Source organism: Orycteropus afer, unplaced genomic scaffold, assembly GCF_000298275.1.
Source record: "Orycteropus afer afer isolate SDZICR_OR568_19922 unplaced genomic scaffold, OryAfe1.0 scaffold00032, whole genome shotgun sequence".
Classification (NCBI taxonomy): Eukaryota; Metazoa; Chordata; class Mammalia; order Tubulidentata; family Orycteropodidae; genus Orycteropus; species Orycteropus afer.
The window spans coordinates 9,580,549-9,594,560 of NW_006921619.1; the positions used below are offsets into that span (position 1 = coordinate 9,580,549).

Below are 14,012 nucleotides of genomic sequence, written 5' to 3' on the forward strand. Positions count from 1 at the left end.
ATATATATATATATATATATATATATATATATAGGTTTGACAAAGGATATGTCTACATACATGTATTTAAATATGCTACAAATATATCCAGGAATCTAGTAGATTATCTACCACTCATCTGCCAGTTTATCGTACTGTGGTGACTTGCATGTTGCTGTGAGGCTGGAGGCTATGCCACTGGTATTTCACACACCAGCAGATTCACCCACGGTGGACAGTTTTCAGTGGCGCTTCCAGACTAAGACAAAGTGGGAAAAAGGATGGGGCCATCCAGTTCTAAAATTTGGCTGTGGAAAACCTTATGAATAGCAGTGAAACACTGTCTGATATAGTTCCAGAAGATGAGCCCCTCAGGTTGAAAGGCACTCAGAATATGACTGGGGAAGAGCTGCTTCCACAAAGTGGAGTACCTTAACCAGGTGGGTGGGGTACAGCTTTCAGGACCTTCATTTGTTGATGAGGAATGACTCAAAATGGGAAGAAACAGCTGCAAACCACCATTAATAATTAGAATGTGGAATGTATGAAGCATGAATGTAGGAAAATTGGAAGTTGTAAAAAATGAAATGGAACACATAAAGATTGATATCCTAGGCATTAATTAGTGAGCTGAAATGGACTGGTATTGCTATTTTGAGTCTGAAAATCGTATGGTCTACTATGCCAAGAATGACATATTGAAGAGGAATGGCATCATGTTCATCATCAAGAAGAACATTTCAAGGTCTATCCTGAAGTACAATGCTGTCAGTGACAGGATAGTATCCCTACACCTACAAGGAAGACCTATTAACACAACTACTATTCAAATTTATACACTGAAAACTAACACCAAAGATGAAGAAATTGAAGATTTTTACCAACTTCTGTAGTCTACAGTTGACCTAACATGAAATTAAGATGTATTGATTATTACTGGTGATTGGAATGCAAAAGTTGGAAACAAAGAGGAATCATCAGTAGCTGGAAGATATGGCCTTGGTGATAGAAATGATGCCAGAGATTGTATAATAGAATTTTTTAAGACCAACAACTTATTCATTACGAATACCATTCTTCTACAATATAAACGGTGGCTACACATGTGGACTTCACTAGATGGAATACACAGGAATCAAATGAACTACATCTGTGGAAATGGGTGATGGAGAAGCTCAGTATCATCACTCAAAATAAGGCCAGGAGTTGACTATGGAACAGCCCACCAATTGCTCATATACAAGTTCAAGTTGAAGATGAAGAAAATTAAAACAAGTCTACAAGGGCCAAAATAAAACCTCTATAATATTCCAACTGAATTTAAAGACCATCTGAAGAATAGATCTGAAGCACTGAACAGCAATGACCAAAGACGAGATGAGTTATGGGATGACATCAAGAACATTATATATATAAAGAAAGCAAAAGGTCATTAAAAAGATAGGAAAGGAAGAAAAGACCAGAATGGATGTCAGAAGAGAGCAGCTAAAGCAAATGGAGGAAATGACAAGATAAAAGAGCTGAAAGGAAGATTTCAAGGAGCAGCTTGAGAAGACAAAAATCAATCATTATAATGAAATATGCAAAGACCTGAAATTAGAAAACCAAAAGCGAAGAAGAACACACTTGGCATTTCTCAAGCTAACAGAACTGAAGAAAAAGTCAAGCTTTGAGTTACAAATTAAAGGATTCTATGGGCAAAAGATTGAATGATGCAGGAGACATCAAAAGAAGATGGAAGGAATACCCAGAGTTACTGTACCAAAAAGAGTTGGTCAACATTAAACTATCTTAGGAGGTAACATATGATAAAGAACCAATGGTATTTAGGAAAGAAGTAGAAGCTACACTAAAGGAATTGGCAAAAAACCAGGTTCCAGGAATTGATGAGATACCCATTGATATGTTTCAACAAATAGACACAGTGCTGGAGGCACTTACTCGTTTATTTTAGGAAGTTTGGAAGATAGCTACCTCACAAACTAATTTGAAGAAATCAGTATTTGTGCCCATTCCAAAGAAAAGTGATCAAACAGAATGTGGAAATTATTAAACAATGTATCATTAATATCACACACAAGTAAAATTTTGCTGAAGATAATTCAAAAAATGGTTGCAGTAGTATATTGACAGGGAACTTCCAGAAATTCAGGCTGGATTCAATAGAAGATGTGGAACAAGGGATATCATTACTGATGTCAGATGGATCTTGGCTGAAAGCAAAGAATACCAGAAAGATGTTTACTCCTATTTTATTGTATATGCAAAGGCATTCAACTATGTAGATGATAACGAATTATGGATAACATAGGGAAGAATGGGAATTCCAGAACACTCAATTGTGCTCACGAGATACCTGTACATAGACCAGGAAGCTGTCATTTGAACAGAACAAGGGGATACTGCATGATTTAAAATCTGGAAAGTGTGCATCAGAGTTGTATCTTTCACCATACTTTCAACCTGTATGCTGAGCAAATAATATGAGAAGCTGGACCAAATGAAGAAGAACATGGCATCAGGATTGGAGGAACCCTCATTAACAGCCTGTGATATGCAGCTGACACAACCTTGCTTGCTGAAACTGAAGATGACTTGAAGCACTTACTGATGAAGATCAAAGAAGACAGTCTTCAGTGGATAACACGTCACCATTAAGCAAACAAAAATTCTGGCAACTGGATCAATAAGCAACATTATGATAAATGGAGAGAAGATTGAAGTTATCAGGGATTTAATTTTACTTGGATCCACAATCAACACTCATGGAAGCAGCAGTCAAGAAATCAGACATAGTATTGCACTGGGCAAATCTGCTGCAAAAGAACTCTTTAAAATGTTGAAGAGTAAAGATTTCACTTTGAAGACTAAGGTGCACCTACTCCAAGCCATAGTATTTTCCATTGCCTCATATACACATGTAAGCTGGACAATGAGTAAGGAAGATCAAAGAAGAGTTGATGCATTTGAATTGTGGTATTGGTGAAGAATACTGGAAATACCATGCAATTCCAGAAGTACAAATAAATCTGTCCTGGAAAAAGTGCAGCTGGAATACTCCTTGGAGGCAAGAATGGCCAGACTTTGTCTCACCTACTTTGATCGTGTTGTCAAAAGGGACCATTCCCTGGAGAAGAATACCATACTTGGTAAGTAAAGGGTCAGTAAAAAAGGGGAAGACCCTCAATGAGATGGATTGACATAGTGGCTGCAACAATGGTCTTAAGCAGGTATTGTGAGGATGGCGCAGGACTAGGTATTGTCTCATTCTGTTGTACACAGGGTCATTATGAGTTGGAGCCAACTTGATGGCACCTAACAACAACATAGTATATTATACAGAAGGCAAAGTTATGAAAATTTTTTAGCCAAAATCAAACACCTTGAGGCAACTTAGTCAGTGGAGGTTCAGGACCACAGTCTTGGAGGACATCAGGGTCAATTGTCATAACATAGTCCACAAAGAAAATGTTCTATATCCTACATTGGTGAGTAGTGACTGGGATCTTAAAAGCTTGTGACTGGCCATTTAAGGTACAACTATTTGTCTTTCACCATCAGGAGTAAAGAAGAGCGAAGAAAATCAAAGATTCACGGAAACAATTAGTTCAAAGGACTAATGGACCATGTGAACCCCAGCATCCAAGACACTGAAACTGGAAGAACTAGATTGTGCCCAGCTACCGATGCTGACCTTTCTGAAACTACCACAATAGGAAGTCCTGTATATAGAGAGAATGACGTGTAGAACAAAACTCAAAATCATAAAAAAAGACCAAGGTTATTGGTCAGATGGAGACTGGTGTAACCCTTGAAACTATGGCCATTAGTCATCCTTCAGGACTGGGAATGAGCTCACCCTTGTGGCTCAACTCTCAACCATACAATAGGCAGGCCTGTAAGATGAACAGAAGGCAGTGGAAAGGGGGAAGACCCTCAATGAGATGGACTGACACAGTGGCTATGAAGATGGGCTGAAGCAGGGGAATGATTGTGAGGATGGCACAGGGCCAGGCAATGTTTCATTCTGCTGTACATAGAGGGTCACTATGAGTCAGAACTAACTCGAAAGCACCTAACAAAAACGGCAACATAAGGTGAACAGTAACAGCAGAGAGGTGCGCATTCCTTAGAAGCAATCATACAAGGTGAAAATTTTTTTCAGGGATAAGGTTGAGAAGGCAAGAAGGGATAAGAAAGAAGGATAAATGAAATGGTAAACACAGCAAGATAGTGGGAAGAATGTTGTTACATTGTGAGTATTAATATCAATGTCACAAATAAAAATGCGTATGAAGTGTTTAATGGAAAACTAATTTGCTCTGTAAACTTTCACTCAAATCACAATAAAAAGTCAAAGAAGAAAAATAAAGCTCAGTGTTGGCATTTCTGCAAAGCCCAGAAGGGGGGCCTCCTCATTGGTGTCTCCCCTGTGGTTGACCATGCCCTCATCTAAAGAATAGGAAGTGGCTTTCTTTTTAGCTTTGAAAGCACATTCTGGGGCTGGGAAAGGAGGAAGTTGGGCAGGAAGATCCAATACACTGTTAAGAGTTATTAGCAGACACTTTACTCTGGGCTACTCTTTCTTGAAGAAGGGGAAGATATATGGTCAGACTTTTAAGAAGATGAAGATTGTCCCTGAGTCCAAAACCTTAGCAAAGAGCTTTACCAAGCTTCTGGGCAGGGAGAAGAGGAAAAGGACTTTATTCAGCTGATTCTCTTTTCTGTTCCAACTTGGCTGGAGGCTGGAGAAGGGGCTGGGGTAGGAGCACCAGGGTGGGAAATTTTGCAGAAACTTTCTACAACCTCCTATGCTTTCCTCACTTTCTTCTAGCAATCACAACCCCATCCACAACTTCCCTGCCAAGGGAGGAAGGAGGAACACATTAGTCAGTTTAATAATTCATATCAATGGAAAAGTTTACTGTGTATAATGAAGCAAATTTAAGTGGGCAGCAGAGAAATAAAAACCCTTGCTCCTGTTTTCAGTTGCCATAGATTCAATTCTGCATGGCAATTCCATGTGTGCAGAGTAGAACTGTTCCATAGAGCTTTTAAGGCTGACCTTTGGAAGCAGATCACCAGACCTGTCTGCTGAGGTGCTTCTGGGAGGGTTTGAACAGCCAAGCTATTGATGAATAGTCAAATACTTAACTGTGCCACCCAGGGACTCTTAATAAATAAATAAATAAATAAATAAATTAAAAAAAAAAAAAAAAATCCCTGAGTCCTGTGGTAAATGTTGGAGGTACGTTTCTTGATGATCTTGCTTTGGAAAATAACAATCATATTGTCTAGCAGCTGTATTTGAAATAAGCAAGTAACTCATCCCTTTGATAGCCAAGTTTTGTCTCCTTCCACTGGTGGGTTTACATCCAGTCTTAGTGCTAACAGGCTGGGATATCAAAGAACACAGACACAGATTTATAGAAAGCTAGGCCTAGGAGAGACTTTGGAGATCGGTCTTTATCACATCAGTGGTTCTCAAACCTGGCAGCTTATTGGAGTCATCTGGGGAGCTTATTAAAAATTGAGATTCCCAAGAACCAATTCAGAAATTGATTAGGTAGATCTGGACTGGGGTCCAGGAATCTGCATTTTCAACAAGCAGGCCCTTTAGACCATTGGTTTAGAACCAATAGTCTGGTCCAGCCCATTCATCCAGTTATCAAAACTTGCATACCAGACACTTATTTTACACCAGTGAAAACCGAGGTGCCAAGAAGTAGGTTGGTGGCAACACTTTGTTTAGAATCCAGGTCTCTTGCCTCTTGGTATGGTTCCTTTGCCAGTGCTCTCACACGAGGCTTGTTTCTCACAGCTCACCAGTCCAATTTGAGACTCCTGAGGAGCACCAGTGCCTATTTATCCAACCTGTAGAGGAATCAGAGATTCCAGGAGGTTTTCAGTTCATTGGTGGAAATGGCCAGTAAGGGGTTGGTGTGAAGATAGTTTTAAGCACACTTTCAGAAAGCTATGCTCTGTATCCTGGTGGGTTAAAAGTGGAAGGTCTAGCTGATGGTCTCTAAGACATACTACCCAATTGTTCCTGGCAGAAGGAATAGCTCACCCATGAAAGCAGCCTGCTGTGTTAAAGGAACCAGAACTGTGGAGGTAGAGTGACTGAGAAGGAGAGTAGTAGGCGACCTTTCAGAGGTAACATGAGGCCAGGTCATAAAGGGTTCGGTAGCCGTGTTTAGATCTTTTGTGTTTACTCTGAGCCTCTGCAGGATTTTGAGCAGAAGGGTGACATAATCTGACATGTTTTCACAAGTGTACTCTGGATGTGGTGGCAAGAATAGACTCTATACGGTAGGGGTAGAAGCAGGGAATCCACTTAGGAGGATTTCCAGTAATGTAGGGGACAGATGATTGGGCAATCTAGTTCTGTAGTGATACTGCCTCAGAAACCCAAGGAGGGGTCACTATGAGTTGGATTCAACTCGGCAACAGTGAGTTTTTTTTACGGGACAGATGATGGTGGTTGAGACTAAGGTGGTAAGAATGCAAGTGGTGAGAAGTGTTTGGATTCTGGATGATTTTTTTTTTTTTTTTAAGCTTTTAAAAGTAGAGCCAACAGGTTTTCCAGTGGGTTGGATATGATATGTGGTATTTAAAAGAGAGCCAAGGATGGTACTAAGTGTTTTAGCTTTAGCAGCTGGAAGATTGGAATTGTCATCAACTGAGATGGAGAAGGCTGTGTGTGAAGAAGGTTTATGGGATTCCATGAAGAAGGAATATCAGAAGGTCAGTTTGGACATGCTCAATTTGAGATGTTAACCATGTTGTTGTTGTTAGGTCCATGAAGTTTGCTCCGACTCATAGTGATTCTATGTACAACAAAACAAAACACTACTCAGTCCTATGCCAGGCTCACAATCCTTGCTATGCCTGAGCCCATTGTTGCAGCCACTGTGTCAATCCACCTTGTTGAGGACCTTCCTCTTTTTTGCTGACACTCCACTTTACCAAGCATGATACTTTTCTCCAGGGAGTGGTCCCTTTTGACAACATGATCAAAGTAGGTGAGAAAAAGTCTGGCTATTCTTGCTTCCAAGGAGCATTTGGGTTGCACGTCTCCCGGGACAGATTTGTTCGTTCTTCTGGAAGTCCACGGTACTTTCAGTATTCTTTGCCAACACCACAACTCAAAAGCATAAAATTTTCTTCAGTCTTCCTTATTTGTTGTCCAGCTTTCACGTGCATATGAAACTATTGAAAACACCATGGCTTGGGTTAGGTATTTCTTAGTCTTCAAAGAGACATCTTTGATCTTCAGCACTTTAAAGAGGCCTTTTGCAGAAGATTTGCCCAGTGCAATACATTGTCTTATTTCTTGACTACTGCTTCCATTGGTGTTGATTGTGAATCCAAGGAATATGAAATCTTTGACAACTTCAATCTTTTCTTCATTTATCACGATGCTGTTTATTGGTCGAGTTGTGAGGATTTTTGTTTTCCTTATGTTGAGTAATCCATACTAAAGGCTGTAGTCTTTGATCTTCATCAATAAGTGCTTCAAGTCATCTTCATTTTCAGCAAGCAAGGTTGTGTTGTCTGCATATTACAGGTTGTTAATGGCCATTCCTCCAATCTTGAGGTCATGTTCTTCTTCATATAGTCCAGCTTCTTGGATTATTTACTCAGCATATTGAATAAATATGGTGAAAAGATACAACCCTGACATTAACCACACAAGGGGAAATGCTGCACAGGCTGTTGAACACATGATCCTGGAGCCCAGGGGAAGCTGGAGACACATTTTTAGACATCATTGGCTCCTTATGACTGTATGAGATCATCAAGGAGTGAGCACAGACAGAAAAAAGAAGAGAGCCAAGGATCCTGGGAATGCTTCAGCATTGAGAAGTCAGAGAGATGAGGAATTGGCAAAAGAGCCTGAGAAGGTGTGATCAGTGAGACAGGAAGAAAACTTGGAAAATGTGGAGTCCAGAATTTAAGTGATTAAAGTGTTTCCAAGAAGAGGGAGAGATCAACTGGGTCCAATGGCATTGATAGGTGAGTCGATACGATGGTGGGGAATTGACTATTGGCTTTGGTTGCTTAGAAACACTTGTAGCCACATGACAGGAGCAGCATTTGAGATTTGACCTGATGGAGTCACACAGTTTGAACAATGACTGTCATCGGGGCTCCCTTATTGTTAATGTGTCTTCTCAATTAGGTTGCAAATTTTGCAACGGTCAGGGATGATGAGTCAGCATTATCTCCAGGACATGGATAGTAGGTGGCCTCTATGGTTTTATAGAACCTGTTGTAGGTCTTTGTATAACTTACTAACAGATCCACCTGCAACTCTCTCTCTCTGATTTATAGCAATTGCCCTTAGTGCTTGGCTTACCTTGAATACAGAATTTCAGTTCCTTGGGGTCAGTGACGACCTTCCTGCTTTCCCGGATCACAGCCCGGTTCTTCTTTGTTTCTCCCCAGAGATTGGTTCCTCCGTACATACTGGGAATGTTGAGAATGGCAATGCCTTCGAGGAAGATGGTGCTTAGGTCCACTTCAACCCCATCACACTGGGGGACAGAGAGAAAAGGCCATCTTAGTGTTGTCAGTCTATCTCAATTCAAGGTGCAATATGTGTGTGGTGGAGGATTTTCATACAGGTTATAATGGCCCCCCAGTTATTGCTCTGCTTCCATCAGAAACTGAATCTTGAGCAAAGATGTAATGCTTTGACCATTGTAATAAGATCTAGTCCTGGTCAGCTCTGGAGACAGAAGCACAATAGATCCAGAAGTGTTTTAGATCAGAGTACAAGGCAATGGCAAAACTGTTCTTGAGTTCAACCTTACTATCATCAATTCAAGGAGCTCTGGGGTACAGTGGTTAAAGCATTCAGCTGCTAACCAAAAGGTTGGTGGTTCAAAACTACCTGATGCTCTGTGGGAGAAAGATGAGACAGTCTGCTTCTGTAAAGATTTAGAGCCTTGGAAACCCTGTGAGGCAGTTTTACTCTGTCCTTTAGGGTTGCTATGAGTTGGAATCGACTCAATGTTTTTTTTTTTTTTTTAAATCATCAATTCTGCCCCTTCCTAACCATTGTGAAGATTTGCTGGGACAATGAGCCCAGAATGTTACATGTAGTAAATTCTCAACAAATGATAGAAAGTTTTCATTTTTCTCCTTTATTATTTTATTCTTCCTGTGAGAAGTGCAAGACTTTAGGATATGAAAGGCTTTCAGAATTTTCCTGTCTCCTGTATCTGTATCGTAAGTGCAGTTTTGGCATAAGTGCTTGCTGATGTAGTAGTTTTTTTTTTTTAATCCAACCTCTACCACCCACATTCCACTCAAGATACAAAAGGCCAAAAGGCTTGAATTTGTTAGTCTCATGTACCTATACAGTCAGCCCACTTTGGCATGATGCTTACCGACACAGCATGAAATATATTAGCTCCAATCCTCATTCCTCAGGATTGCAGGTAGTTTATTTCATTTTACAAAAGAAAAAATGGACTGAAAGTGGTGAGCTAGGTTATCAAAGATCAACTAGCTGATAAATAACAGAACAGGGATTCAAACTTGGGGAATTTAATTACTGTTACTGATTGTGTCCCCCAAAATATGTGTGGTAAATCCTAACCCCTATACCTGTGGATGCAATTCCACTTAGGAATAGGGTTTCTCTGTTATGTTAATGCAGCGGTATCAGTACAGGGTTTTAAGCCATTCACTTTTGAGATATAAAAGAGTAGATGAGGCACAGAAGTAAGGAAGCACAGATGGGGGAAGAAAGATGCCATGCCATATGAAAATGGTCCAAGAACAAGGAACAGAAGTTTAGAAGAGATAAGGACCTTCCCCCAGGGCCCGTGGAGAGAGAGAGAGCCTTTCCCTAGAGCTAGTGCCCTGAATTTGGACTTCTCACTTCCCAAATGTGAGAAAATAAATTTGTTTGTTATAGCCTTCCGCTTGTGGTACTTTTGTTACAGCAGCACTAAGAAACTAAGTGAACTACAAGCCCATGCTCAATCTTACTAACTGTGAAGCAGGAGAGACCAAAAACATGCAACAAAAATCCGTTGTCCTCAAGGTTTACCTACAAACCTAAATTTCCAAAGACTTGCCAGCAGAAGAGTGTGAAAGATCTGACTTCTGCCTCATAGGAATCAGCCTTGGGCTTTTCATAGATCTGGATCCTCCATCCCCCTTGTGAAGTTAGAGGTGGTCAGAGGATGCTGCCTCCACATCCTTTTCACATTCTCCTTCCTCCACAGGGTCATGAAGGGTATAAAACTCTCACTAAACTCACTGTCCTCGAGTCGGATCCGACTCATAGCGACCCCTCCTTGGGTTTCCGAGGCAGTATCACTACATAAGTAGATTGCCCAACCTTCCTTCAGAGGAGTGGCTGGTGGCATGGAGGGTGTAGGAGATGACAATCATTACCATCATTATCATCGTGTATATTAAAGCACGTGCCATTTCCAGGTACATTTTTACAAACATTAATCTTATTTTTTAGGAACTCTGGTGGTGTAGAGCTCTAAGGCATTTGACTGCTTAACCAGGAGGCTGGCGGTTCAAACCCACCAGCCATTCCTCAGAAGGAAGACTGGGCAATTTATTTCCTTAGAGATACCACCTTGGAAATCCAAGGAGGGGTCACTATGAGTCAGAATCAGCCCAATGGCAGTGAGTTTGGTTTAGTTTTTTATCTTATTTATTATGTTTATAATAATCCTATGAGGTAGGACTAATATTCCCTCTTCACATTTGGGGAAACTGAGACACAGATGAGGTTAAGTAACTCGCCCAAAGACACACATACAATGTATGCAGATTTGAAGGCAGGCATCAGAGCCTATGTCTTAACCATTCCTTTATTTCTCCTCCTTACCATATCTTGGTTGTGTTGTTTCCGGGTTGAGTACTTTCACCTCTCAACCTTCTGGGACTTGATTTTCCGATCTTTTCCCATCCTGGCTGCCCTTTTCTAAGTGCACATTCCATTTGTTACCCTCCAACTTGATAAGACCTCCAAAACTGAAAACAACCTCCCAGGGACAGGATCTGCTGTGGCTAGGGCAATGATACCATCACTTCCTGGGGTTGGAATTCCAGAACAGTATTCCAGTCCCAGAAATGTCCAAAGCTCATGTAAGGGCTCAATACATGTTCCCATTATCATTATCCTTATTGTTAAGTATACTCAAAGTTGCACTAGCTCTTATGTTAGCAGTTAGATGACAGCAGTACTTCAGCCTGAAGGGGTGGTCACCTCAGTCACAGATCCTCATCCCATGTTCTACTTCTCAGCCAGCTCTTCCTTATCCTGGACTTGTGTGGCTCTCCCCTCACCCCAAACTTGGACATGTTATTGTTGTTGGTGGCCCTTGAGTTGATTCTGACTCATGGTGACCCCATGTGTTAGAGTGGAACTGCTCCATAGGGTTTTCTTGGCTGTAATCTTAACTGAAGCAGATAGCTAGGGCTTTTCTTCCATGGTACTGCTGGGTGGATTGGCACTGCCAACTTTTAGGTTTGCAGTTCAGTGCAAACAGTTTGTGCCACCTAGGGACTCTCAAACATAGTCGTAGGGCTTCACATTTATGTCAATTAATTCCTTCTAGCTTTCAGCCCAAGCTTTCTCCAGCCCATTCAGCTTATTTTAAGTCTTGATTCTATGATCTTTGCCATAGGTCTCCCATAGTTTTGGGATTCAGTTATTAATGCATGGGGGGGGGGATTGGTAGTTCAGTGGTAGAATTCTTGCCTTCCACGTGGGTAATCCAGGTTTGATTCCTAATCACTGCACCTCCAGCATAACTACCTCTCATCTGTCAGTGGAGTCTTATGTGTGCTGTGATGTTGAACAGATTTCAGCAGGGATTCCAGACTAAGGCAGAGTAGGAAGAAAGGCCTGGTGATCTACTTCTGAAAATCAGCCAATAAAAACTCTATGGATCACAATGGTTTGATCTGCAACTGATGATGGGGGTGGCACGGGATTGGGCAGCATTTCATTCCAATGTGCATGGGGTTGCCATGACTTAGGGAGTAACTCAATGGCAGCTTGTTGTTGTTGCTGTTATGTGCCGTCAAGTTGGACATGACTCATAGCGACCCCTCCTTGGGTTTCCGAGGTGGTATCACTATGGAAGTAGATTACCCAGTCTTCCTTCCAAGGAGTGGCTGGTGGGTTTGAACCACCAGCCTTTTGGTTAGCAGTCAAGTGCCTTAGGCACTAAACTACCAGAGCTCCCCATTGGCAGCTAGCAATGACAAATAAAGGGCAGAGACAAAGTCCAAGCTCTCTCCTTGGTCAGTTTAACACACCTGACTTGGCACATTAAATAATCCTCAGGGTTTGACTGTTCTATAGGAGCTGCATCCTCTAGACTGTGCTGTTACCCAGCCCACTTTTCATTACAGTGTGGAATCATGAAGCTTAGAGATGAGGGGGATCTGAAAGAACATGTCCTATCTTTCATAAAGGACATCCAGGAGGCGAAGGAACTTGCCAGTGACCACCCAATTTATTAATGGTGGAGCCTGACCAGCTTCAGGTCTTGAGGCCTTAATACTATGTTTTTTCCACTAAAACATGAGACATTATGGTCAAATCAAATAGCGTTTCATAAATGGCTACCCTATGACCTCTATGAGAAAATGAATAATAGAATTTCTATTGTCACTAACATCTGTATGTAAAGGGCAAATGTTTGTTGCTGTCAAGTTGATTCTGACTCATGGCGTTCCCATATGTGCAGAGTAGAACAGCTCTTCAGGGTTTCCAAGGCTGTAACCTTTTGGAAGCTGGTTGTCAGGCCTGTATTCTGAGGTGTCTCTGGGTGTGTCTGAATGGCCCACATTTTGGCTAGTAGTTGAGTGCTTAACCATTTGTGTCACCCAGGGACTCCCAAAGGGCAAATCCCATTGCTCTGATGCTGTAGTCAATTCCCACTCAGAGCAACCCTACAGGACAGAAGAGAACTGCCCCATAAGGTTTCCAAGGCTGTAATCTTTATGGAAGTAGGTTACCTCATCTTTCTCCAGTGGATGGTGGTTTAGAATTGCTGACCTTTCAGTTAGTAGCTGAATACTTAACAAACGCACCACCAGAGCTCCTTAAAGAGCAAATAGTTGGTTAATGATCTATTCTAGTAAATACTGTCAGAGATTGAGGGAGGTATGCCAGTCTGTGGTTTCTAGAAGTTTCTTGAAAAATGTGTCATTTTTCTGTCTGCTTCTCATTGGATAGAACCTATTCAGTTCTCTAGATTTTTCGAAGTGGCCCCTGAATGCTTCTGTAGATTTGTCCTGCAACTTGGGTTTAAATGTGGGAGTTTTCCAAGGTCAGCAATTTCTCTACTGACCTATTTTGGGCTCTGGTGCCTACCTTTCACATCTGTTTTCCCCCACCCCACACACACCTTTTTAGTTAGGGCCTTTCTCTCCGGAAAAGTTTAAAATTTTTCCAGAATAACAACGTCCTATTGAGCTATGCATAGCATCCCCACCCTGCCCTAACTGCCCAAACATTTTGTCTAAGCTCTGGTAGCATAGTGGCTAAGGCACTTGACTGCTAACCAGAAGGCTGGTGGTTCAAACCCACCAGCCACTCCTCGGAAGGAAGGTTGGGCAATCCTACTTCCGTAGTGATACTGCCTCGGAAACCCAAGGAGGGGTCGCTATGAGTCGGGGCCGACTCGACGGCACATAACAACAACAACAACAAGATTTTGTTTGGCCTTTAGCTTGCCTGAAGCCATGCTTACAGGTTTAAGGTGCTTTTGTGTATTCATACATGGTTGCATGCTCCTACTCTTCCTGTATTTGTGTGTTGTTTCTTGTTAGTTGCTGTCAGGTTGGTTCCAATGCATAGTGACCTTATGCACCACAGAAGGAAATGCTGCCTGGCCCTGTGCCATTCCCAATATGTGGTAGAACAGACTGTTGTGATCCACAGGCTGTTCAGTGGCTGAGTTTCAGAAGGAGATCACCAGCCCTTTCTTCTTGGTTCACCTAGTCTGGCAGCTCTGCTGAAACCTGTTCAGCATCAT

At 41.7% G+C, this 14,012-nt stretch overlaps 1 protein-coding gene across 1 annotated transcript in view; it reads right to left on the reverse strand.

The window, feature by feature from the left end:
- The window catches only part of DGKG (diacylglycerol kinase gamma), a 245,632-nt gene that overhangs the window by 45,446 nt on the left and 186,174 nt on the right, over positions 1-14,012 (reverse strand). Inside the window, exon 21 of the mRNA XM_007935972.2 lies at positions 8,342-8,519. Coding sequence (XP_007934163.1) covers positions 8,342-8,519 — 178 coding nt within the window. The remainder of the gene's footprint in view (positions 1-8,341; positions 8,520-14,012) is intronic.